This window comes from Miscanthus floridulus, chromosome 12, assembly GCF_019320115.1.
Source record: "Miscanthus floridulus cultivar M001 chromosome 12, ASM1932011v1, whole genome shotgun sequence".
NCBI lineage: Eukaryota > Viridiplantae > Streptophyta > Magnoliopsida > Poales > Poaceae > Miscanthus > Miscanthus floridulus.
The window spans coordinates 83394938-83419506 of record NC_089591.1 but is presented as its reverse complement, the minus strand read 5'-3'; the positions used below and the strand labels follow the sequence as shown (position 1 = coordinate 83419506).

The following is a 24569-nucleotide window of genomic DNA, read 5'->3' as shown; positions in this document are numbered from 1 at the left end:
TAGAAGAAATACTTTTATAATATATAATTCATATGTTGTGAACTGTAAGAGTTTTTTGAAATAGATGGTCAAATAGTAATGTTTGACTAGGGATAAAGCTAATGTGACATGTAAAAATGAATGGAGGGGGTATACGACAAGCAAGACATTAAATAACATAGATGTTGTTGGTGGTGCGAAAAGTGACCAGTAAATATTTGTAGTTTTGTCGTACGTTGTGATCGGATGTGGTCTAGTACTCAATGACATAAGGTTTATACTGGTTCAGGCAATGTGTCCTACGTTCAGTTTCAGTCGGTCGATGACTTTATTCATAAGCCTAGGTGCTCGAAGTTTGCTGTGGGGTTACAAACGAATAGAAATGAGAAGGGGTGTTAATGGTTTGGTCAGACTCTCAACCGAGTGGTCGAGAGTGACGGGGACTCTAACGTATGCTAAGTATTGGAGCGTATGCTCTGTGTGTCTCTAAAGCTTGTTGAGCTGTTGTGTTCTAGAGTCGTCGAGAGAGTCTTCGAGAGAGAGACAGCCTTGTTTTTTTAGGAGAGAGTATATCCCCTTTTATAGTTGAAAGGGATGGTCTTACAAGTCAGAGAGAAAGAAAGAAAATGTATACATGTGATGTCTAGTCTTGCTGCTCACGCCATCGGGTACGGGATGACTACCAGCGCTCACAATACTATTTATGCCCGGATGCGTCTAGCAGGCTCTACCGTGTTCGCCTGGTACGACAAATGTCGGCGTCCATAATACTGTTTGTGGTCTGACGCGTCTGGAAGGTTGTATAGTGTTCGTCTGTCATGACCTGGAGGCCCCGTCATGTAGGTGCGCAGGGTATGGCAGGGTACGGTCCTCAGTATTGCGGTTGAATTGAGCGCCTTACCTTATCTGCTCTGCCTACTCCCCAGGCCCACACCGAGCGGACGTCCTCGGTCGGTTGTTCCTAGTCGTCCTCAACCGTGTCGGTCGGGAAAGAGCAGCGAGTAGAGGTCCGACGTATCCTTGGTCGGAGAAAGGGGTCGGGCGAGGCGGAGCCCGTGACCTAGAGGTCGGGCGAGGCGGAGCCCGTGACCCAGAGGTCGGGCGAGGCGGAGCCCGTGACCCAGAGGTCGGGCGAGTGCGGGGCCCCTAGAGGTCGAAGGTGTCGGTCGGGGACCGGATCGTGGTCTTGGCCTGTTATTGTGTATCCGGGCCAGCCCAGACGTGTGCTGTCGTTGCGCCGCCTGTTGTGTCGAGTTTTATAGGGAAGCGGGTCTATTGGGGACCCTGGGTTTATGAACCTGACAGGAGCCCCCGAGCCCCTTTGGGACTTCTATGAAGTCGTGAAGGGGCTGTTGTTGGAACTTCAGTGTTTTCCCCTTAGTTTGTTGTACCGCGTAGGGTAACCGAGTAGGATTTAGGCACCCAGCCTCTATGTGGAGGACTGGCAAAGGGGATATGGGCGCCTAGCCCCTGAGGAGGAGACTCGTTGGTAATCTATTTTCCACCGGGTGTGCGTGAGAGCATTCGGTGGGTGTAGCCCTCGGGCCTACGGTCGACTAGGGAGTCGGTCGGAGGCGGAGCACCTTGTACTCTTTTTTGGGGCTACGGACTCTTGTGTCTCTTTCGATCAGGGTGTTCGTCCGTGTCCGTTCCGACCACAACCTGTGTGATCGGCTGGACTCCCGAGTCGGGGTCGGGTGGCCCAAGCCCTCGAGCCCCATTGGGCTCGGTAGGGGTCAGTCGAGTTTCGTGTGTTACCTTGTCCGTGGTTTCTGCAACCGGAGGGGTTGAGCTAACGTCGCTTGCCTCGATGGCTCGAGTGACGCTCTCGGTGAGCTCACTAACGGGTATGGCCGAGTGGAATTCGGGTGCATCATTCATAATGGGGTCGTGATAGCCCTCATGAGGCATTCCACTACTCCTTAACCAGCCTCCTGGCAGATGCCTGAGACATTCCGGAGATCGACTTAGGTGGCCCGCTGGCCTCCCCTCGATGGAGATTTTGTGGGCATGGCTCGAGGTCAGGATCGAACGAGAAGGTCGAGATGACCCTATCTGCTTCTAAGTGGATCGGGCAAAGGCCGTTGGGGCTCATCTACGTTTTCTCCCCTGGCTCTGTTTGATGCGAGGCGGCCTCGAGCCCTTCGTGGGCCGGCCTTCGAACCCCGGTCGATCGCCGCTCATATCAAATGAGACGACTACCGCTTCGTGACACGACGTGAAGCGTTGTGATGCAATAATTGCATATGCAACGCTTGGATGTATGTGATGAATGTATGGATGAATGTTTGAATGCATGCATGAGAATGTATGAATGTATGCATGATAATGGATGAATGAATGATCATGCACTGAAAAAGTAGAACGAGGGTTGGTAAAGTTACCTCAATGGCTCTAGTGACGGGTTCGGGGAGCTCCTATCAGATATGTCCAAGTGAAATTTGGGTCCATCGTTCGTGATGGAGTCAGCATAACCCACATGGGGCATCCCACTGCTCCTTACCTGTCTCTCGGCAGCTAGTCGAGCCGTCCGATCGACTCGGGTGACCAGTTGGCCTCTCCTCAATGGAGATTCCATCGGTGGGCCCTCCAAACCCTGCCTGAGAAGGCGGAAGGTCATTTGCATGTGGTTGTGCCTCGTTTCCCATGCCTAGGTTGTGGTAGTGGTGGGCCCCACCTAGGCCACATTCCATTAGCCAGGTGATGTTTTGTCGGGCAGGCCACGTCCCGTTAGCTAGGGCCATGAACCCAGAGGTCGGGCAAGGCGGAGCTCGTGACCCAGAGGTCGGGTGAGACGAAGCAGGTCACTGTGCAATGGGTGATGGAGGCTCGTCGTTCGACTGTGGTTGTAGATGTGCGCCGGGAAGATGTCATCTAGCTGTTTGATGTTCCATGTGTTGGTGAGAACGTTGCCGTTGTCGTCCTTCAGCTGGTAGGCGCCCGGTCGGATCACCTCGGCCACCGCGTACGGTCCTTCCCATGGTGGAGAGAGTTTATGTTTGTCCTTGGTGGACTAGGTCCTCCTGAGTACGAGATCACCGACCTCGAGGATCCTCCCCTGATTTTTCTTTCATGGTACCTACGGAGAGTTTGCTGGTAACGAGCGGAGCGGATGACGATCGTCTCACGAGCCTCCTCGAGTAGATCGACCACGTCCTGCTGAGCCTCTACGGCTCGGTCTCAGTCGAAGGCCTTAACTCTTGGGGCGCCATGATTGAGGTGGGATGGCAACACTGCTTTTAGCTCCGTATGCCAGGAAGAAAGGGGTGAACCCCGTGGATCGGTTTGGGGTCGTTCTCAGGCTCCAGAGGATCGCTGGGACCTCTACAATCCATCGCTCGGCATACTTTTTGAGTCGGTCGAAGATGCGGGGCTTGAATCCTTGGAGGACCATGCCATTGGCCCGCTCAACCTAACCGTTAGTACGCGGGTGTCCGATCAAGGCCCAATCGATCCTGATGTCATATCCATCACAGAAGTCTAAGAACTTTTTCCCAGTGAAATTTGTTCCGTGGTCGATGATGATACAGTTAGGGACACCAAACCAATAGATGATGTCGAGGAAGAACTTGACCGCCTCTTTTGAGCGGATATTGGTGATGGGCTTTGCCTCTATCCACTTGGTAAACTTGTACACTGCTATGAGTAGGTGTGTGAAGCCACCTGGGGCCTTTTTAAGGGGTCGGACCATGTCGAGGCCCCAGATCGCAAATGGCTAGGTGATGGGGATGGTCTGAAGCTCCTACGCCAGCAGGTGAGTTTGACGAGCACAGAACTGGCATCCTTCACACATGCGGACAACCTCCTCTATGTCTCAGAGTGCAGTGTGCTAGTAGAAACCTTGGTGAAAGGCTTTCCCGACTAGCGACCTCGGGGCCGCGTGATGTCTGCAGTTTCTAGCGTGGACCTCGAGGAGGAGTTGTTTCCCCTGGTCAGTCGAGATGCACTTCATGAGTACTCCTGATGGACTCCGTTTGTAAAGCTCATCACCGATGGAGACAAAAGTCTTGGCGCGTTGACCGATTCATCGTGCTTCAGTCCTTTCTGGTGGGACCACCTCCTCGAGGAGGTAGGCGAGCAGTGGTGCTCTCCAGTTGGTCATATCAAGTGCCATCATGTCTATGTCGTCGGGGGATGTTGCCATGGAGGCACTGAGGTCGGAGTCCCTGAGTACTTGGTCGGGGTCGGGGCATGTCGGGGGGTCAGAGCCCCTGAGTGCTAGATTGGTGTTGGAGTGTGCCTAGGTCAGATCATCCAGAACGCGAGCAGACGGCTCGTGGAGATCATTGATGAAGACCCCATCTAGATACGGAACCCGTCTGGCAGCCAATTTCGCGAGGAAGTCAGTGGCATCGTTGTCCTTTCGGGGGACATGATGCAGTTTGATCCCTCGGAACTTATCCTCGAGCTTGTGCACCTCCTGGCAGTATGCTACCATGAGAGGGCTCTTGCAAGAGGACAAGTTCATGACTTGATCGACGACCAACTCTGAGTCACCACGAACATATAGCCGTGTGGCGTCGAGCTCGACGGCGATGCAGAGTCTATTGATGAGGGCTTCGTACTTCGCAACATTGTTAGAGGCTAAAAAATGGAGACAGATTGTGTAGCAGAGCCTGCTCCCATCTGGGGAGATCAGAACCACTCCAGCCCCCGAGCTAGGCGCCATGACCGATCCGTCAAAGTACATTGTTGAAAGGTCCTAATATGGCTAGAGGGGAGGTGAATAGCCTATTTAAAAATCTACAAATCAACTAGAGCAATTTGATTAGTATGATAAATAGCGTAATGCAAACTTGCTCTAGCTCTACAAGGGTTGCAAGCCACCTATCCAACAATTATAGTTGCAATGATTACTTAGGCACACAAACTTGCTATGTAATTACTCACTAAGAGCTCTCAATCTTGCTACTCTAAAGAGCTCAACTAGATGAATGTAAATAATAAAGCAAGCTCTCAATTCTAATTACACTAAAGAGCTTGTATCAACTAGTTTGCAATAATGTAAATAAGTGAGTAGAGTGATTATACCGACGTGTAGGAGATAAACCAATCACAAGATGAATATATACCCAATCACCAGGAGAATGCCAAAGACAAGAGACAATCGATTTTCTCCCGAGGTTCACGTGCTTGCCAACACGCTACGTCCCCATTGTGTCGACCAACACTTGGTGGTTCGGCGATTAAGAGGTGTTTCACAAACCTCATCCACACGATAGGATACCGCAAGAACCGACCCACAAGTGAGGTAACTCAATGACACGAGCAATTTACTAAAGTTACCTTTCGGCGCTCCACTGGGGAAGGTACAACTCCCCTCACAATCACCGAAGACGGCCACGAACAATCACCAACTCGTGCTGATCCTCCACCGCTGCACCGAGCCGTCTAGGTGGTGGCAACCACCAAGAGTAACAAGCAAAATCCACAGCGCAACATGAATACCAAGTGCCTCTAGATGCAATCACTCAAGCAATGCACTTGGATTCTCTCCTAATCTCACAAAGATGATGAATCAATGATGGAGATGAGTGAGAGGACTTTGGCTAAGCTCACAAGGTTGCTATATCAATGAAAATGTGCAAGAGATATAGCTTGAGCCAGTCATAGGGCTTTAAATAGAAGCCCCAACAATTAGAGCCGTTGTACCCCTTCACTGGGCACAACGCGGGCTGATCGGACGCTCCGGTCAGACTGACCAGACGCTGGCCCTCAGCGTCTAGTCGCCTGATGGACGCCACGCGTTACTAGCTTCAAACGTTGTTCATCAGATTTCAACGGCTACGAAGGTGACCGGACGCTCCGGCAAAACTGACCGGACGCTGAAGCCCCAGCGTCCGGTCGTTTCCAGTCAGTCTAAACGCGTCCGGTTCACCTTGACCGGACACAGACCAACGTCCGGTGCAATACCCTAGGTACTGTGCAGATCCGTCAGTTCGACCGGACGTAGCCTTTCAGCGTCCGGTCGCTGAGTGACCCAACGTCCGGTCAGTAGACCGACGGCAGCATTATTTCGAACAACTCCATTTCAACTCTAACTTCTTCACCCTTGCTCAAATGTGCCAACCACCAAATGTATCACCTTGTGCACATGTGTTAGCAAATTTTCACAAACATTTTCAAGGGTGTTAGTACTTCACTAGATCCTAAATGCATATGCAATGAATTAGATCATCTAGTGGCATTTTGATAACCGCATTTCGATACGAGTTTCACTCCTCTTAATAGTATGGCTATCTATCCTAAATGTGATCACACTCACTAAGTGTCTTGATCACTAAAATAAAATGGCTCCTACATTTTATACCTTTGCCTTGAGCCTTTTGTTTTTCTCTTTCTTCTTTTCCAAGTTTAAGCATTTGACCATCACCATGCCATCACCATTGTCATGATCTTCACCATTGTTTCATCACTTAGAGTAGTGCTACCTATCTCATAATCATCTTGATAAACTAGGTTAGCACTTAGGGTTTCATCAATTAACCAAAACCAAACTAGAGTTTTCAATTGTCCAATACTCATGGGTGACGTCCAGGGTCAAGGGCTAGACTTCCGTCCATTCGGCTATGAAGTTGGTGAGAACCTGAGACTTAATAGCTCCCGTGCTTGTGGTGAGCCGCGGGACAGTTTATTAATCACCCCATTTATCTAGTGAAAACCTCTCATCTCAAGAGTTCACGCTCTTGACTTGAGAACGAGGATAAGGGTTGCAAAGCCTAAGCCTTAGTGGCTTCCTCAATAACGTGGACATAGGTAAGCCTTGGGACGAGCTGAACCACGGGATAAATCTTGTGTCTTGTCTCCTTTATGTTTTGAATTGCATTATCCATGTTCCACTCGATCTACTTGGTTGTGCGTGTTTATGAGTGCAGGTACTTAGTGAACTTGCCATTGGACATCGCCATGCACATCTCCAAGTTTGGGTTCTAGGCGTAGCTGTTGTTGAAGCTCTATACATAGGCACGGCAGTGCCGCATTCTCAGCGAGGTTGTGTTGCAGTGCGACAGTGACGCGCGATGAAGCAGCAGTGCTGCGCACTCTATTAATCCACTGCAAGTTTTATTTGTTGTTAATTTTCAGAAGCGCCTATTCACCCTCTCTAGGCGACATCAAGGTCCTTTCACTTACGGCGCTGAGCTCGGCGCCGTGAATAGAGTGGCGTTGAGCTATGGTCACGTCAGCGCCACGTCAGCGCCACATCGCCAGCCATGTCATTCCGGACCTCCTACCTCGGCGCCGCGACCTATGGCGCCGAGACGTGTTACCTCGGCGCCTTAAGTCACTGCGCCGAGAAAAGGGTCTAAAGTCTGGTTTACGTCGTCCAGAGAGGTAAATGTGAATATTCTTCAAAAAAGGGTCAAATTGCAAAAAATTGGGTTGGCTCATGCGCACATTGGCACATATACGGTGGTGATATTAGCATATATGGTCTCATGGACTTTATATGGTCACCCCTCCCGCTCGTCTAGAGCCAGAGGCGGCTCCATTGCCCTAAGAACGGTCTCAATAAAAGTTTCATGATACAGTTACCAAAACTATCACATCAATTTTTATATCAGTAACTGTGACAATGAGTTTTATCTAGATGAAAATCTATGGAACTCTCTATATCTCTATCTACATAATTGACCAGCTAACTCAGCAAAAATTTTGATGATGTGAGAATGAAACTCATTTGAAACTCCCATTGAAATTGCCCTAAGGAGGATGGGGAGAGGGAGAGTGTTGGCAACACTTGTCGATACACATTGAGGATGGTTGAAAAAATATTGACCATCCATTGAGAGAAATCGAACGAGTTTTATTATTTTTTAAGTCATTTCATAGTCTTCCTTGAGGATAAAACTAGAATTTTCCATCAGGATCAGTACTCGACCTGCGGCCGTCTCCGCCGGACCGCCCAGACATCCCCGGAGGCCACGGCGCAGCGCAGCCGAGGTGCGGTGGCCTCGTGCGCAGCTCCAACAATAAGCGTGGCCTTCGTGCACATGGGCACCGGTGCTGAGGACGACGAGGCTGAGCTGCTTGCAGTATGCGAGAATCGTTGTCGCTGGGATGCTGCCGGTGAGCGCGTTGCTTGACACGTCTAGCAGCGTTAGCGCGGTGATGCCACCGAGCGCGGCAGGATCGGTCCGCAGAGCATGTTGCAAATAATTACCAATATAGCCTTAATAATAAGAATCAAATTTTGTAAATAATCTTTCTAAATTAAATAACTAGAAAATAGAAAAAACGAAAGTACCTACAAGTATCGTGGTACTTTTCCAACCACCGTAAAAGAGCTCAGGCAAAAAATGTAAGAAGGCTGGAGGAGGGAGGATGCAACAATTGTGAACTCAGTTCTCAAGGGCCTGAAATCAGGGTGCAGGGGAGGGCACAAAACGTCCAAGCGTCCTGAAGACGAGGATTTGGGGAAAAGAATGAGCAAGGGACCCTCGAGGATGAGGGCGGTCTCATGGGTTGACAGTGACCGTGCGCAACGAAACCAAACAAGTCTGCACGCTTTTCTTATGGTGGTAGTTGCCGATTGCCGTGCGTGCGTGTGAATGTGATGATGGCGGAGTGCTCGCCCTCCCTTTGCTTACTCGTCAATCATCAATCATCAGCAGCAGCAGCAGGTAACTAATTCATGCTAAAATAGAGGGAAAGGGAACCCTGTAGCCTAACAGCAGAAACTAAAGCAGAGAATTTGGCAGTCAGGAAACCAGGCAGGCAGCCAAGAACAACTCTGAAAATGCATGCTATGCTCGCGACAGGACGACAGGTGCAACGACCTTGGAGCAACCTGGTCGCTTTCGAGCCATCCTCGTCTTCATTTTAAACTCGAGGCTTGCAATTGCAAGACGCCTTGGGTCTCTTCAGCCTTCAACAGATATACTCCTACTAACGTGCCTTCATTCCTTCAATAGAGACGCTCGTTCCTTGCTCATTCGGTGACAGCAGACGCTGTCTGAATATATGCAGCCGTGGCGACTGATGGAAATATAGAGAATCATCTGCATTAGCCATGTCACCCTCCATGGTAAAAAAATTAGAAGAGAATATGTATACACCTCCATCATCTCGATACCATCGTTTGATTTTGGTGGTTGGTGCACACTTTAGCAAACACGGCAGGAATGCTGCGATTAGTGTCGACGTGTCGGTCAGTGCACAGCAGGGACCAGTAAGCAGCACAGCCAGCTGGAGTCTACTAGTGTTTAGCAGAAAACAAAGGAGAGACGACGACACGAGAAGCTTCAGTTTTTTTTTTTAACTTTTTTTCTTATCAAAATGGCTCTCGACGTGCAGGCACGTATTTACCGTATGCTGATCTGCTCTACTGTATTACGTATTATTCAACTGACCTTGTGTCAATCAAGGTGTATATCCCTTTTTTTAGATTAATTAAGGTGTATTTCCTTGTAATGACAATAGTTTCAACCGGCACCCATGTTGACCTTAGCTCAACAATCGTGTCCCAGAATGACGTCTCCGATGATGGATTTCTCCCTCGGCAGCAAACCACGAATGCCTGCATATATATTAGTACTACTAGTAGAACTAATGTACTACCTCAATTTCGAAAAAAGAAACACTTCTAAGTCTGTTCAAATTTAAAATATCTTATACATGTATGAATTTAACCACCGACAGCAAGCTAGACTTTGCCTTTGACCTAAGTCACTGTAAGCCAAAACTCCTATCCAGTCAGCATGTTCATCCAATCATCGACCGCCACATCACTTGTCAACTTCCAATTGAGCCCAGTTAGCAGCCGGACATGGCAATCTTGTAATATATATAACTTCTATCAGTCAAACTAAAAATTGTTTGATCTAGCACTATTCTAGAGTTATCTCGTTTCTAGAATGGAGGGAGTATCAAAGAAGCAGCACTAGTGCCGTTTCTTCTTGTTTATTAATTTTGTTGTTGGTTAGATAGAAAATATTGCTAGCTTGATTCCCTGCGTCTGCGTGTGCATTTTTTTAATGAAGTCAGTTGCTATTGCTACGAATAAACTAGCGGCTGCTGCGGCTGAACAGTCGTCATCGCGAAACAGAAACAGTACGTACATCAATTTCAAATACTACTAGGTTTATTTCGATAATTGCGTGTACTAAATTATTATCACTAAATTGATGCAGAATTGGTTGACCCTGCCTGTTCCGTGGACTGCTCGCCAAAGCAGCCGATTGGCGACCAAATAATAATATAATAGCGTTTGTTACTCTTTCGTGCTACTATAGACTGCCGAGGTCGCTGTGTCTGTCTGACTGAGAGAGTCGTCGTCTGAACAGAAACGGCGAATAATCAGAATCAACCAATTCTATTGACCGAACCAAACCAACCAATGTGAGGTCGTCGATCGCAGTCGCAGAAAGAGTCATCGACTAGTGCACAGCACAATGCAGTGTCGTCCCTGCCCGGCCGCTCTCCTCTTCGTTCAGATCATCGATCATGGCCGCCACTCACCATCACCATCAGTCCAACAGCACAACGGACAAGGTCGCTTCGGTGGTCTGTTCAAAAAACAAAACAAAAAAACTGCTGCTGCTGCTGTGGTCGTCGTACGCGCTTCAGCTCGCAACCTGTTTGTTTGGGACAGTGAAAGCGGCAAACGGTAGTGGGATTCCTCAAATGGCACGCGTGCGTCCGTGCGTTCAAGTTCAAATTCAAACCTCCAACTGCTCAGCGGAGTGGTTGGTGGGAGGCCGGGGTTCACTTGTTCCCTGTGTCGGCGGTCACAGTTCAAACGACAAGTCCTTTCAAATCCAATCTGGAATCCATCCAGCGAGCGATCCGTTTCAATTTCAAGAATTTAACCAATCAAAGAACTGTTCTTTGTTTCTTTATGTTATTTCCCCCAAATTCTCAGTTTGGGAGGCTCTGTACTGTACATGATGAAAGAACATGAACAACTGAACAAGCTATTATCTCAGCAGCGCAGCGCGCACTTAGCCGGCTTGGTAGTGGCGTCGCCGCCGTCGCGGAGCTCGAGGCCGTAGAGCACGCCGGCGCACACGTCCAGGCTGCCTTCCTTGGGGAAGTAGAGCCTAGCCATCTCCCGGAAGGTGTCCCACGTGAGCACGCTGTCGGACGCGGCCTGGTGTCCCCGTCCGGCGGCGCGGCGCACCCGGAGGGCACCGGCGACGCGCTCGAGCCCGCCGAGCAGCGCGACCTCGCCGTAGGAGTCACAGGCGACCCTGGCCATGTGCTTGACGTCGTACACGGCGGCGCCGAAGTACACCCGGACGTACCGCAGGAACTCCGGGAGCGCGCGCGGCAGCTTCCGTCCCATGAGCACCTTGACGAGGTACGCGAAGTCGTAGGCGGAGCAGAAGGTGACCCACGCCACGTCGGGGTTGCAGACGAGCCCCGACGACATGAGCAGCGCGGCGAAGGCGCGCGCGGACAGCCCCCTGGCGCGGTGCGCGGCGAGGTCGACGCCGCTGGCGGCGAGCAGGCGGACGGAGTCCGGCGCGTGGCGGTGCACGCGCGGGTCGAACTCGCGGAGGTTGATCTGGAACGCGAGCGCCGGCGGGGACGACGGGGACGCCGCGAAGGCCAGCCCGACCTGGATCAGGTGCAGCGCGTCGACGTTGGACTTGAGGAGGGTGTAGCGCTGGGACGGGGTGAGCGCGGAGTGGTGGACGGAAGGGGGTGGGTGGTGGATCACGCCCGGGAACTCCGTGTCCATGGACACGTAGGGGAACCGCTCGATGGCCGCGCGGATTAGCTTGAATTCGCGCTCCACGTTGTCCGCCCATACCTCCCGGATCTCCAGCGGCTGCGGCGGCGGGTGGGGATGGGGCGGAGGCTGCTGCGGCTGGTACTGCTGATGGAGGTGCTTCGGCTGGTACTGCTGATGGAGGTGCTTCGGCCTCCACCCGCCGGCGCCGCCCACCTCGACTGAAGGCATGTCGGCGTCGCTTGCTTAATTACTTGGATCTGATCCGATCGATCGGGGGGTTGGATGACTGAGTCGAACTCGATTGCTGGATTTGCACGGCGGACGGACAGTTCGGAACCCAGGAACTTGGGATGCTGCTCCGGTCGATCTTCTCGCTAAAGGAGGCGCGAAGGGTCTGGAGCGATGGTGGTCAGGGCAGCCGGGGTTTTATAGGATAGGGACTCAGGAGGGTGCGAGGAACGGGAGGAGGAAGCCGGCGGGCGCGTGGAGATCCGTGCGGCAACTGGGATCGACGGTGGGTGGACGCTGGACACGGCACGCGTTTATGGCGTGCGGGGTGGGGAGTAAAATGATTGGGCGCGTCCGACCAGGTTGACTGACCCGACCACCAGGAAGGAGGAACGAACCGCATCCATCCATCCTCCAGCTCCAGGCCAAGTGATTTGTTTTTGTTGGACGCACCTGGACTGGCTTCGTGTGATGTTCAACGCAGGCCGACTTAGTCTGCGATATATATATGTATTTTTACGCAAGGAAGGCAATAGGAGGTAAGGAATTTCACAAAAGAAAAAGGAATTTATCTCCCAGGCAACGGCAATCGAGTGAGTTCAATGCACCCAGACTGTCTTCCTGCGGCCACCGTTGCATCTCCGGAATCGGCGGCGTTACGTGCCGACGGCGGCAAAGGATCCTCCTTCCGGTCACTCTGCGTATTGCGCTTTCCATAGAAATTTCGCCGTCCCCCCGGGCCCCGCGTAGCACGCCACCCACTTCACTGACTACTCGGCTGGAGCTCCCGCGAGCCACCGTCTACGTCTTTGCGCACGGAAGACTCCACAAGGAGCAGTCGTAGTATACGGAGGAGTATGTGGCAACGTCGCCGCTCGGAGTCGCAGGCCAGTTGCTGTCGACGCAGTCAGTCCGGATGCCGGCGGCCTCCAGGATTGACCGGTTAAATAAAACTGCTCCATCACCATCAGTGCATCTCCACCGTAACCGCAGTGCTCCAAGATGGATGGACGGACGGACGGACGGACGGTCATCCCCGCACGTGCACGAGACTCACCGAGTCTCCAGTACTCGTGCTCTGCTCTGCCACTGCCACTGCCACTGCCACTGCCTCTGCCTCCCTCCGGTCCGAAACTCCCAGTGGAGCGTGGACTAGTCGACCGCGGGCGACGCGGTCTGCACTCTGCCGCGTCGACGCCCAAGACGAAGGCGAGGACTCAGTCCAGTCGTCGTCGTCGTCTGCTGCTGTCTTCCTCCACCACAATCTCTCCAGTCTCCACAGTAGGAATAGGAAGGAGTATGTGGCTTAATTTAGGTGGACTGGTTGGTGACCAACTTAACGGCGACGCCACGGCCACGCCCACACACAAGACAAGGATGCATACATGCGGCCCAAGTCTTGACTATCTTTGGACCGCCGCTCGTACGCTTGGTGGGATGTGTGTTTGCAGGGCTGGCTGCAATGCAGAGTTCCTTAACCTGGACGGTGGACATCGTGCGCCGCCGCGCCTAAACCAATGGCACTGTTCGCTTCTTTTATAATTCATATTTTTCACCGAAACAATATTTTTCTCTCACAGTAATCAGACGGAACAATGTTTGTCCTGTTTTTCAGCGAAGCTAACAGGACCCAAACGTGCTTTCAGAGTTTCAGACAGTTGCAGTCCACGTGAACCCCCCTGCACTTTCCTTTCCTGTCCGTTCCTCCTTCCTGTCACCAAACTCAACTCCACCACACACCCAAGCAGCCATATATATATATATACAAATCCAAAAGAGTTTAATACAACTGACGCATATGCAATTTGCATGCAACCAGAAAACTATTTTTTTTAAAAATAATATCCGAGATGGGACGACGAGAGACACACGTCTTGCATTGAGAGTTGAGATCACACACAGACATCCATCGGGGGTGCTCTGCTCTGAACCCTGAACCCTGAACTCTGAGCTGAGTAGCTGACACGTACACGGTGATCGATCCGCCGGCCAGCCAGGCGGCCAACCAGCTAGCTACTGGTGGAATTAGTCGGAGAAGAAGAAGGTGCCTTCGGGGGGCTGGGGCAGCCTGCGGCTGTGCGGCGCGGCCATCTCCTTCTTGAGCTGCGTCAGGAGGTGCTCCATCGTGTACTCCCGCCGCCACTCCCGCAGCGTCGGCAGCTTGTCGGCTTCCACCACCCCGGTGTCCGGGTGGACGCAGGCGAGGTTGATCCGGGAGTGGAACCGCACGGCCGGCGGCTTGTCGGGGTAGTCCTTGTCGCACACCAGCTTCAGCTGGTAGATGCGACCCTCGTGCACGCACTGCATATGATATATATGTGCATGTGGGAAACTCATACGATAAACTACCTAGCTAGAGGAGACTAGTATGGATGGAGTAGTACGTACGTTGAGCGGGCCTATGATGGTCCCGGTCCATGAGCGCATGACGATGTCGTCGCCGTCGTCCATGCCGTAGCTGACGCTGCCGTCGCCGATGCCCTTCTCCCCGCGCTCCAGCTCCTCCAGCAGCCGGAAGTTGCGGGGCACTGCAGTGCATGCACGCGCGCGTGGTCAGAACTGACGAGGACGGGAATAAGTAGTGAAGCTGCTGCATGCCATGCCGGGAAGGAACATAGTCAATAGTGGGGTAGGTACCGACGACGGTGTCGGAGGCGGCGGAGCCCATAGTCATGGCGGCCGGCCGGAGCGGAGGACGGAGGAGAAGCACAATGCAAGCAGCTCGATCGGCGAGCCAAATAACTTGGGTGGGCGGGGAACGGCCGGCTCGTGCTTTGAGCATTAAAAGGAAGGGACGCGGACGCGGACGCGCACGCAACAAGGGCAAGGCCACTTGAGTTGCTTTCGCCTTTTCGCAGCTGCTACCCCTGCATCTGTGCATGCGTGCGTGCGAACCACGCAGCGGCGAGCGGCGAGCGGCGATCGGCCGGCAGGCAGGCTCCACGCCGGCCCCTCGCTCCGAATCATCTCCACCTTTTCTTTTCCTCTCTTGAGTGTTGCCTACTTTTTTCGTTCCATTCATTCATCTTTTGCTTGGTCAACGGTTCGTCATGGACTTTTGTTTCATCTCTTGCGTTTCTGGGCCAGCCCGGGCCAAAAAGTCTCCGGCCCACAGCTGCTCCCTGCGTTTGTATTCCGGATTTCCGGTTCATCAACGGACACATGCTTCCGCCGGTCGTCATTAGCCAGGGACGGCAACGCGGAGGCCTTGTTTAGTCGCATGAAACTTGGGATTTGGTTACGGTACCACTTTCGTTTTTATTTAGCAATTAGTATTTAATCATAGACTAATTAGGCTCAAAACGAGATTTCCAACCAAACTGTGCAATTAGTTTTTTTTTCTACATTTAATACTCTATGCACGTATCGTAAGATTCAATATGACAGCTACTGTAACACTTTTTGGAACTAAACAGGGCCGGAGCCACACGCCCACACCTCACACAAATCTCGCGGCTCACGTGACGTCACGTGTTCTAAAGCCACCATGCTTGTGAATCAAATCAACCATGACGCAAAACACAAAACGTTTCACAAATTGAGAAGATAACATCAGATTTTATAGCCCGAGGAGAAAATATCCGATTTCGACAATAGTTGAGCGAGATAAATTTAAAAAAAAAACTAAATAAAGACATGAGGCCTTGCATCGCATGTAGGTCAGTGACACATCTCGAGTTAGGTTGACGGGAGGCAGCCCTTTGCTGTGGCGGCCCTGTCACATCATATCTACATCCCTCCATGGACGGATGGATGGAAAACACACGCACGGCATATATAGAACTAGTGCAACCATCTGTGAAGCATAGTGCAGACCATCCGGTTCTAATTTGTTTCTGAACAAAGCAACCATCTGTGAAGGGAACTTGGCAATGAATACCTAACAAGCAACAGGTGGATAATTTGGCAATGAATACCTATAGCTGAAGCGGACACTAACATCTAAGGAAGCCATTTTTTTCCAATCTTGAAAACAAAAAATGTAGACTAACACATATAGAAATGGCATAGATTCATCATTCATCATAAATGTTATAATGGGTGACCTCAGAGTCTAATTTAGAAGGATACACTAAGAACGCAAATCCAGTGCAAGGCTGTCCATCTACAATCAAACTCTCTAGATCATTACATTCCAATAATGTTTTTTTTTAGAATTCCTAAATGTTCATTTTATCGCATCCTACTTTCACTCTTGAACATGGACAACCTATCTTTCAGGGTCACATATGTAATCAGGTACATACGTCAGGCCAGTTATAGCATCAAAATTTTTCTCTTCATCTGTACAGACTTTCCAATGGCACTGAACTCTTACACAGTTTTGATCATATTCTGGTCAGGCCAATTATAGCATCGAATTTTTTCTCTTCATCTGTACAGACTTTCAAATGGCACTGAACTCTTACACAGTTTTGATCATATTCTGAGTAGACATCTCTCCCAAGCACATGACCGAGAAATGAAAACATCATATAGTGTTTGTCCTAGTTACCTCCCCTAATAATTTCCTTTAGTATAGCAGTACTAAAGATAATTTAAAAATTTCACGGTGAAGCACACTGCATTTCACTATCATTAATAGGTTTTAAAAAATGCTTCATGGGTTGGCAGCAAATTCTACTTGATGCAGCCTGTCCAACTGTAATAATTCGTCGTTGATGAGAAATAACATCTGTTGCTCACACGTTCCTCCTGCGTATCCCTGATGAGCAACCTCACATAAGAAGACCGGAAATAAAGGTCTTACATAGAATGGAATTAAAGCCAATAGGAAGAGACATACAAGGGATACCTGAAGGATTTTTAAACATTAGCATCATATAGTATGGTTTGGAAACAGATGACTATTTTGCTGAAGTTGCTGCCAAACTGAAAAGAGCAGAGGAAAAAACACCAATTACCTAGCAACCATAAGGTTTCAGATAATAGTCATAACCTGGTTGTAGACATACAGGGTGACCTTTTTTATCATAGATACTTGCAGGAAGCTAAGAAATCACACCTACATTCATGGCACAAAATTCTAGAAACAAGCGATAAGTAGAACATATATTTAACACTTAGTTGTTCTCCTCACATGTCAAGCTCCATAGTAGTGTGTACAATATGAATATCCCCAAATAAGTGCAATAGATATTTAATATTCAGCAATAAGTGGACATACTCTAAGATTCTCCTTACAGGTCATCCAGTGGTTAGAAACGAATGTATTGTACGAAAAATCACCAACAATCATATTCAACCTTTTCAGATAATTATTCCACAAAAATATGGTGAGAGATCTATGTTTGGATTAGAAAATAGTATACTACTGTAGATTGGCAATGTAATAACCAATCTAAAATCTTTATTTTTGCCGTCCACATAGTTTGCCCAACATGCATGGTTTTATTGTCATAGGGAAATACCTGACCTTACCGATTATGGTGGTAAGCTAACAACATAGTCCTCCTTGATGTGACTGTTTTCTGTTGTTGCAAACAACAAATGACCTATTAGGGAAGTAACCAAAAGTTGAAGCCATAAATCAGCAAACTAAAATGATGTGAGAAAGTTATGTTGCACCTTTCTCGCAATTGTGTGTGTCATAAGCTGGTAATGAAGCAAGCAAAGAATCTAGTGCTGATAGGAGCATTTCGTCAGATGAGTTTTTTATGGATTCCTCCACAAAAGGAATAATCATAAAACAACTGAGTACTACTGACACACATACATAAAAACAACAACAACAAAGCCTTTAAGTCCCAAACAAGTTAGGGTAGGCTAGAGTTGAAACCCAGCAGAAGCAATCAAGGTTCAGGCACGTGAATAGCCAGTAAATTTGAAACATAAATCACCTACAACATTTTGCTGAGCTAGATAGTGTAAGACAGAAGCAAGCATGATGGAGTTGGAGATAAAACAAATAGGAATTGAATCAACCGATATAGGTTCTTCGGACAAAAAAAAAAGTTCAAAAACTGCATACAACTTTTATCATGAACCGTCAGACATGATTGTACATGACTCTTTTTTGAGGTAAAAATCAAATGTTCTTAGTTAGCATGCCAAAAGAAAAAACTATTGCTTGTTACTGAGATCTGCTTCAGACTAACAAACATGGAAATTATTTCCTTTCAACTCAACATGTAAGTGCATTTGTCAAAGGTAAGTCCTACGCATCACTTAAATTCCACAACTCTCTCGACACGCAGTACCAATGCTTGGAATCAAAATAATGGTTGTGCCATTGTAGTAGTAAATTGTATATAAAGGTCAAGAACGTCCACATTTTTTATCAACCAACGGAACCCTTTTTTTCAAAAATCTAGACAATACACTATTGTTGTCAATAACGGCTGCAGTTTCAAGGCAACCATGTCTATGATTTATGTGGAAGAATTAGTTGCTTAGCGGGTATTTCTTTATTTCAAAGTATCAATCATCACAGGATACAAAGAAAGGATAGAATTTTGACCAGCATTTCATTAGTGCAAACTAAACCTGCAGATCTCGTGAAAAGCAGTAGACATGGGCACAAAAAGCATTAAACATCTCCATTCCAATAAACAAATAACAACTAATAAGTAAAAGGCTTCAGATGTGAAACATAGGCAGCACCATAGATTATTCAGTTATGTTAAACTACCATGTAAAATAGTTGTACTGGACATTTGAACCTACATAAGCACAGAATAAACATTCACACGTATTGCTTCCTGCAGGCAACAAAAAAATTTTAACACAGGTAAATAGGATGTGACTAAAAATAGCTCAATTAATTTAGCAACTCAATATGCCATATTTGGCTTATTAAGATAGGCAAGTCTGGCAGGGGACAATGCTGCTTACAAACACACACGAAGGATAGGAATTGCACATAAGCATTTTGTCACTCCCGGAGAGTGAGTGAGAGAGAGAGAGAGAGGGGGGGGGGGGAACCGGGCCAAGTCTAGCCCGCGTCGGTGTCTGTGGGGGAGGGGCGGCGGCGGCGGCAGCGACCACCGACGCGACGCTTCACAGGGAGGCAGCTACCACGGACCCACTAACGTCGCCACCTTGCCCGGCCTCGGCGCTAGGGTTTCGTGGAGCACAGCAGCAGGTGAGGGATGGCGAGAGAAGGCAGCGCCGTGGGGCAGCGACGTCGGCGGCCACTGGCGTGGCCTGCTCGTGGGGAGGAGTTGCCGACAGCGGCCACCGGCTAGGGCATGGACACGGTGGCGCGCCACAGCCCACGCGCGCCATCGCATCCCGTCAGCCCCTTGCGTGGTGAGGAGGCGGCGCAGTTCCAGCCGGCAGGACGCGACGCGAGGAGGAGGAAGAGGAGGAGGAGGAGGAGGAGGAGGAGGAGGTAGGGTTTCGTGTACCGCATGCGGAACGTCTGGAGGAGGCAGCGCCGGGTAAGCCGCGGCGGCGGCCACCGGCAGGGGCACACGCGGCGCTGCGCCACGTGCTAAGGGCACCGCCGCTCCGCCCGCGTCCTTTTTTTTGCGTCGGGAGAGGGAGGGAGAGAGAGGGAAGAGGAGAGAGAGAGAGGAGGGGCAGAGGAGAAGTGTGTGGAAGTTGAAGCGAAAGCTGGCTGATGTATTTGGCTGACCGGATTCAGAGCAGAAGCTGATGAGAAGTCGAGAAAGGTAAAGAGAATCAGGAGGAGCCGCTTCCGGTAAAATCCGATTGAAGAGATCTATACCATCCAATGCGGGATCAAATGACGGGAAGAAATTTGGGTGACGTGGATGAGGTTTCTGGTTGAGGAGCTAACGATATTTATAGGGATAAAAAAAATTATAAAATAGAAAAGGAAATTAAAGCGCGGCACGAACGGAAAAGAAAGTTGGCCTACCACGGCTGGGGATCGATCGGAGGTGGTCAGGTGGATATATGGGATGTGATCAGTCATCTCTATCTCAACTGCCCCTCTGTAACGCCTCAGCTCGGGAAAACGGCTAAGATCCACTCTACACGTTGAATGAACCACGCCTACTAATTAACTCACTTGTGCTTTCGTCCTCGCTTCGCGCAAAAAGTTCGAACCGAAGTTTATTAGTTTCCCGGAGCTCAGGCTTTTTAAGTTGGCTCGACCCTCCCTCCGGGTCCGAGGTGGTACTAAGGCTGCCTGCTACAACAGGTTCTATGGCTACAGTACCAACAACCCTTCACGTCAACAGTAGCGGCACTCCAGCTACAGTAGTTTGCGACCCAGCCCACCATCAGACCGGGCCAGCTTTGGCCCATTAAGTGGGGTCTCACACCCTCCCTAGTCCCTCCATCTCTAATTGTGGACTATATTATTATCTCTGTTAGTAAGTATGGTATTTTTTTTATCCATCGCTAAAAGAATAGTGTTGTTAAATTTTAAAATAAATTTAAGAAAAATACCAACCCTTCTGTTAAATCGAGAACTTAATCCAATGAGTAGATTTCACCGTCCGCAAGAAACCTAATTGCTACTGCCTCTGTCCCAAAATTAATGCTCTCGCTTCAAGAGGTGTCAAACTTTGTTAAATTTGGCTAAAATATAGAAAATAATATCAATATTTTTATCTGCAAATAAGTATATTATGAAAGTATATTCTATGCTCTTAATATACATTGTAAATATTAATATATTTTTGTATATATTTTATCAAACTTTAAGAAATTAGACTTCTCCGAAAACGAGATGTGCATTTATCATTGCTATTCCATGCATCTGCTCGGCCAGCAATTAAAGATGCACACATGTTACGCATGACCATATTGATCCATCGTCCGGCCTCCCCATTGCTAGTTCTCTTTTGCTGCTCCTGCTTTCACCTCCGATTAATTAATTATAAGCCACCAAAGCTGGAGGTTGATTGGTCGTCACGAGTCTACTCTACCCAGATTTTAATTAAAGGTAGCAACAACCCATTGAATCGCGCACAGGGTACCCATCGCCAAGTGGCTGGCTGATGAAACCAATTCTTCCCTCTGCAGCAAGGCTGGGCGTTCGGGTTATCCGATTTTTTCGGGTCGGGTAATTCGGGTAATTCAAAATTCGGGTAATAAAAATTGCTACCCGATATTACCCCCGAAAAAACACTACCCGCAAATTCGGGTACCCGATAATTCGGGTTCGGGTTCGGGTATTACCCGATATACCCAAATTTACAGAAAACAACAAACTACACTAAATTTCAGTAGCGATCTATACATAATTTCAGCAGCAATTTGTATAGAATTTCAATAGCAATTTGTAGAGAATAATATATTACAGTCACTCAAATAGAGAGAATTATATTCTAATAAAGTGATAAGTTAAATGGTTCAGCTAACAACACATGATGAATACAAAGACAAAACAAATCTTTGGGTAGTTCGGGTAGTTTGGGTACCAGGGGATATTACCTGAATTACCCAAACTAATTTCGGGTAATCAAAATCGCTATCCGAATTTGGAATCGGGTACCTCGGGTTCGGGTAATTCGAGTCCGGGTTCGGGTAATTCGGGTACGGGTAATGGGTATCGGGTATTTTGCCCAGGCTTACTCTGCAGTGTACGTACTGCTTGTAGTAGAGATGCAAACTAAAGGAACGACCTTCAATTCCCTCCCACCCTTTGTCAACACTCACTCCGTAACATAAGGACACACAGCTAAGAGCCACTAGAGTAGCAAACTGTAAGCTGACTAAATGCTAATACGGAGGAGAGAGGAGAGGAGAGAGAGCAGAAGCGGGTTGTAAACTTACAGCTGGCTTAGGCACAAGAACCAAAAAAAATTTATGAGAGAGACAAGTGGACCATATATTAATAGTGGTGAGCCAACTACTATATAGGTGAGCTGAGAGAAGACTGCAAAGAAACCTTACAGCCAGGGGCGGATTCAGCGGTGGGGCAGGGGGGGCTCAAGCCCCCTCTACCCAAACCGAATCAGTGCAAATTACTGTAGAGCCCCTATGAATTTTTAGGCAAAGTTCTATAGTATAGGGGGGGCTGAGACTTAAGATCGAACAGCAGTGTTGTTCAGTCCCCCCTAAAATATTTCCTAGATCCGCCGCTGCTTACGGCCGGTAGCCGGTTGTACTGTTAGCCTTCTCTAAGAAAAACTTGCAATCTTCTTCAACAACACAGCACCTAATATTTATTCATTCATTCACTGCTAGGTAGTAGTGGTAGCTACGAAGCAATCTATACGGTTCTTGGATCCATCCATCGACACCAGCAGGCTGATAAACTCAACTCACTGCACCCAACATGGTGTCTTGCATTGCGTTAAATTGTTGGCTGCCTAATTTAGCCAAACGTGTAGTACTTCTCATGGCACTTTCCTAGCTAGCTAACTTCTACTACAAATCCTGATTAGATCCATCCATCCATGCATGCATGGATCGATCGGAGCCACCACTTGCATGCATGCTAGCAGCTAGCTACTACTAGTACATGCTAGTACTACCAAGTACCAACTGGTTAAGGAGAGGAGGCAGTGCAGTGCAAATTACCATGTGAACGAAGATGAAGAAGAAGAAGAAAAAAAAGATAAAAAAAAAGAAAGGAAAACTACAAAGGGCAGCAGCAATTAATTAAAACACACAAGCGGTTAAATTAGAGGAACAGATCGATCGATCGACCTAGCTAGCTAGCTAATAGCGCCTGCATATTACTGCCGGCCGGCCGGCAGCTTGCCGTTGATGTCGTCGCCGCCGTGGTCGCCGGCGCGGAGGAAGTGAAGCAGCACGGGGCTCTTGCACCGCGGGCACTTGGGCTGCTGCTCCTCCCCGGACAGCATCACGTACATGAGGCACTGCGGGCACCCCACCACCACCATCGGCTTCGGCTGCACCACCACCTCGTCCTCCGCGTCCGACGACACGCACGAGCTCGCCGGCGACTCTGCCGCCGAACCGCCGCCGGCCATCGTCGGCCTCTTGCCCTGCTCGCTCATGCACGCACACTTCTCAACTGATGATTCTCCGAGCGCTACCTACCCCTAGCTAGGCCGGCCGGTCAGCTGGTGTGGATGAAGAGAGGCTTTTGTTTGGCTTGTGAAAGAATGGTGCAGCTCCAGACCACTATATATAGTGCATTGCTGTCCTTCTGTTCGTGCGGTCGTGCCTTGCGTTGCGTTGCAGCCCCGGACCAAAAGGCTGACGTGCATCCTGCAGTATATAGCTGCAAGTTTGCAACCAAATGAAATATATATAAGCCAGTATTCATATATAGTTGTGCTTTCGCGCCCTTTTCAAATAAATATCCCTAGCTACGCAGCATTTTTTTTACAAGTTTTGCCGTCAATACTTCCCTGTCAAAAATCAAAATAAGGGCCAGCTGGCACCACCGGTCCCTTTCAGGGTCTTTATTCATACTTGTACAACCTCCAAATTCATACGAGCTACTACCTTTATTTCCCGACATTAATTACTTTTCACGAGATGCTCCTTACTAATACCACCCTCTAGTTCAGCTGTACAAAAGAATGTGAACTTGCATTGGCTTCAAGCTTCATGCACTCAATACGTTTGAGTTTTGGCTTATCATGTATCTAGACATGGTACACATATATCGGTGCATGGAGCCCTAGAAAAACGGAAACGACTTGCGATTTAGAGCGGAAGGATATAATATCACGATTTTACCATATAATTCATGTATATAGACATATAGATTTCATACGAGTAACTAGTGGTTTTGATGGCTGTCTATATAGTCCTTTGTATAACCAGAGAGTGGACCAATTGCAGTGACTTTATTACAACTATGATATTTTTCCATGTCCATCTCTAGTTCTCTACTATGGTATTTTTCCATGTCCAAAAGGGTGGGAAGACATGGAACTACTTTTTCCAGGAACTATTTTTGTTTACTTAGTCCAAGCACATGATTGGCTTGCATTATGGCAAGCATCTATTTCAAAATGTCGTTCAACAACCATAGGCCAGTGGTCAGAAATTGCAGCGGTAATCAATGGAATTCAACTGTGCATAGTGTTGTATAACGTTGCCTAGCAACGCACTCCTTCGGTCCATCAATGCATGGTCTATTCTGATTTGGAAAGAACATGCATGATTCTTTAGTGTAGTATACACAAAAGTTGCAGCAAAGATTCGTATTCAAAATATTTTTATAATAGATATTTGATTTATAGCAATTGGCAATATATTTCAAGAGAAAAATACGAGTCAATCAGAATATTGTAAATATGAGTCAAAATCAGAATACTGTAAGAGAGAATGTTTGATTTCTAGCAATTAGCAATATATTGCAAGAGAAAAATATTATTAGACAGTTTCTTGTACCAAAATATAAGTGGCGAGGGAGTACTTCAAGCAGGGGCAGTGGGGCATAGACAGAGGTAGAGGTGAAACTAAGCCTCCGCCCCACTTTCTCTGTGTGACAGTACACAATAGTTATTTGATGGTCTATATATAATCCTAGTTTTGATAGCCTATAATCCTCATGGATGGTTTATAGGACTGCACCTAACTCGTATAGCTAAGGGCGTCCTCAATGACAACTTTGGGCTTAGAAATAATTAAAAAAGAACAATGTAGTGGAGAATTATTTGAGCTGTGAGAGAGTTGTTTCTAGGAGATCGTGCTAGACTATCTATTTGGGAGTCGCTAGCTATTTGATCTCTCTCCCTGGTAGCCAATAAAATCCTTACTGGACTAGCTATTTGAAAACTATTGGGAACGCCCTAGTTTTTGCAATTAGCTCCTCCTTACTTTTGGTTCGCCCTCTGGC

General features: G+C 48.4%; 3 protein-coding genes across 4 annotated transcripts; all 3 read right to left on the bottom strand.

The window, feature by feature from the left end:
* Nucleotides 1–10782: 10782 nt before the first annotated feature.
* LOC136497106 (probable CCR4-associated factor 1 homolog 11) lies at nt 10783–12062 on the bottom strand. Its single transcript, XM_066492889.1, has one exon. It carries the CDS (start codon nt 11882–11884, stop codon nt 10901–10903), a length of 984 nt encoding a protein of 327 aa, XP_066348986.1. The 5' UTR covers nt 11885–12062; the 3' UTR covers nt 10783–10900.
* A 1557-nt stretch (nt 12063–13619) lies between these two features.
* On the bottom strand, nt 13620–14678 carry LOC136497697 (ubiquitin-conjugating enzyme E2 variant 1C-like). 2 transcript variants are annotated; one of them, XM_066493545.1, is made up of 3 exons: nt 14522–14678; nt 14273–14412; nt 13620–14185 (listed from the first exon to the last, which is right to left on the bottom strand). In XM_066493545.1, exons 1-3 carry the CDS (start codon nt 14664–14666, stop codon nt 13910–13912), a joined length of 561 nt encoding a protein of 186 aa, XP_066349642.1. In that variant the 5' UTR covers nt 14667–14678; the 3' UTR covers nt 13620–13909. The 2 variants fall into 2 exon arrangements, with proteins under 2 accessions (XP_066349642.1, XP_066349643.1); XM_066493546.1 differs by having other exon boundaries at nt 14526–14636.
* A 7650-nt stretch (nt 14679–22328) lies between these two features.
* LOC136495347 (protein GL2-INTERACTING REPRESSOR 2-like) lies at nt 22329–22846 on the bottom strand. The gene has a single exon (XM_066491298.1). The coding sequence runs from the start codon at nt 22768–22770 to the stop codon at nt 22486–22488; it is 285 nt and encodes a 94-aa protein (XP_066347395.1). The 5' UTR covers nt 22771–22846; the 3' UTR covers nt 22329–22485.
* Nucleotides 22847–24569: the final 1723 nt, after the last annotated feature.

Excerpts from the sequence above, each read along its gene's own strand:
- LOC136495347 (XM_066491298.1), bottom strand. The coding sequence starts at position 22,770 with ATGAGCGAGCAGGGCAAGAGGCCGACGATGGCCGGCGGCGGTTCGGCG.
- LOC136497697 (XM_066493545.1), bottom strand. The coding sequence starts at position 14,666 with ATGCTCAAAGCACGAGCCGGCCGTTCCCCGCCCACCCAAGTTATTTGG. Across the intron at positions 14,413-14,521 it reads CGCCTCCGACACCGTCGTCG|TGCCCCGCAACTTCCGGCTG; the intron begins GTACCTACCCCA and ends CATGCACTGCAG. Across the intron at positions 14,186-14,272 it reads CCATCATAGGCCCGCTCAAC|TGCGTGCACGAGGGTCGCAT; the intron begins GTACGTACTACT and ends TATCATATGCAG.
- LOC136497106 (XM_066492889.1), bottom strand. The coding sequence starts at position 11,884 with ATGCCTTCAGTCGAGGTGGGCGGCGCCGGCGGGTGGAGGCCGAAGCAC.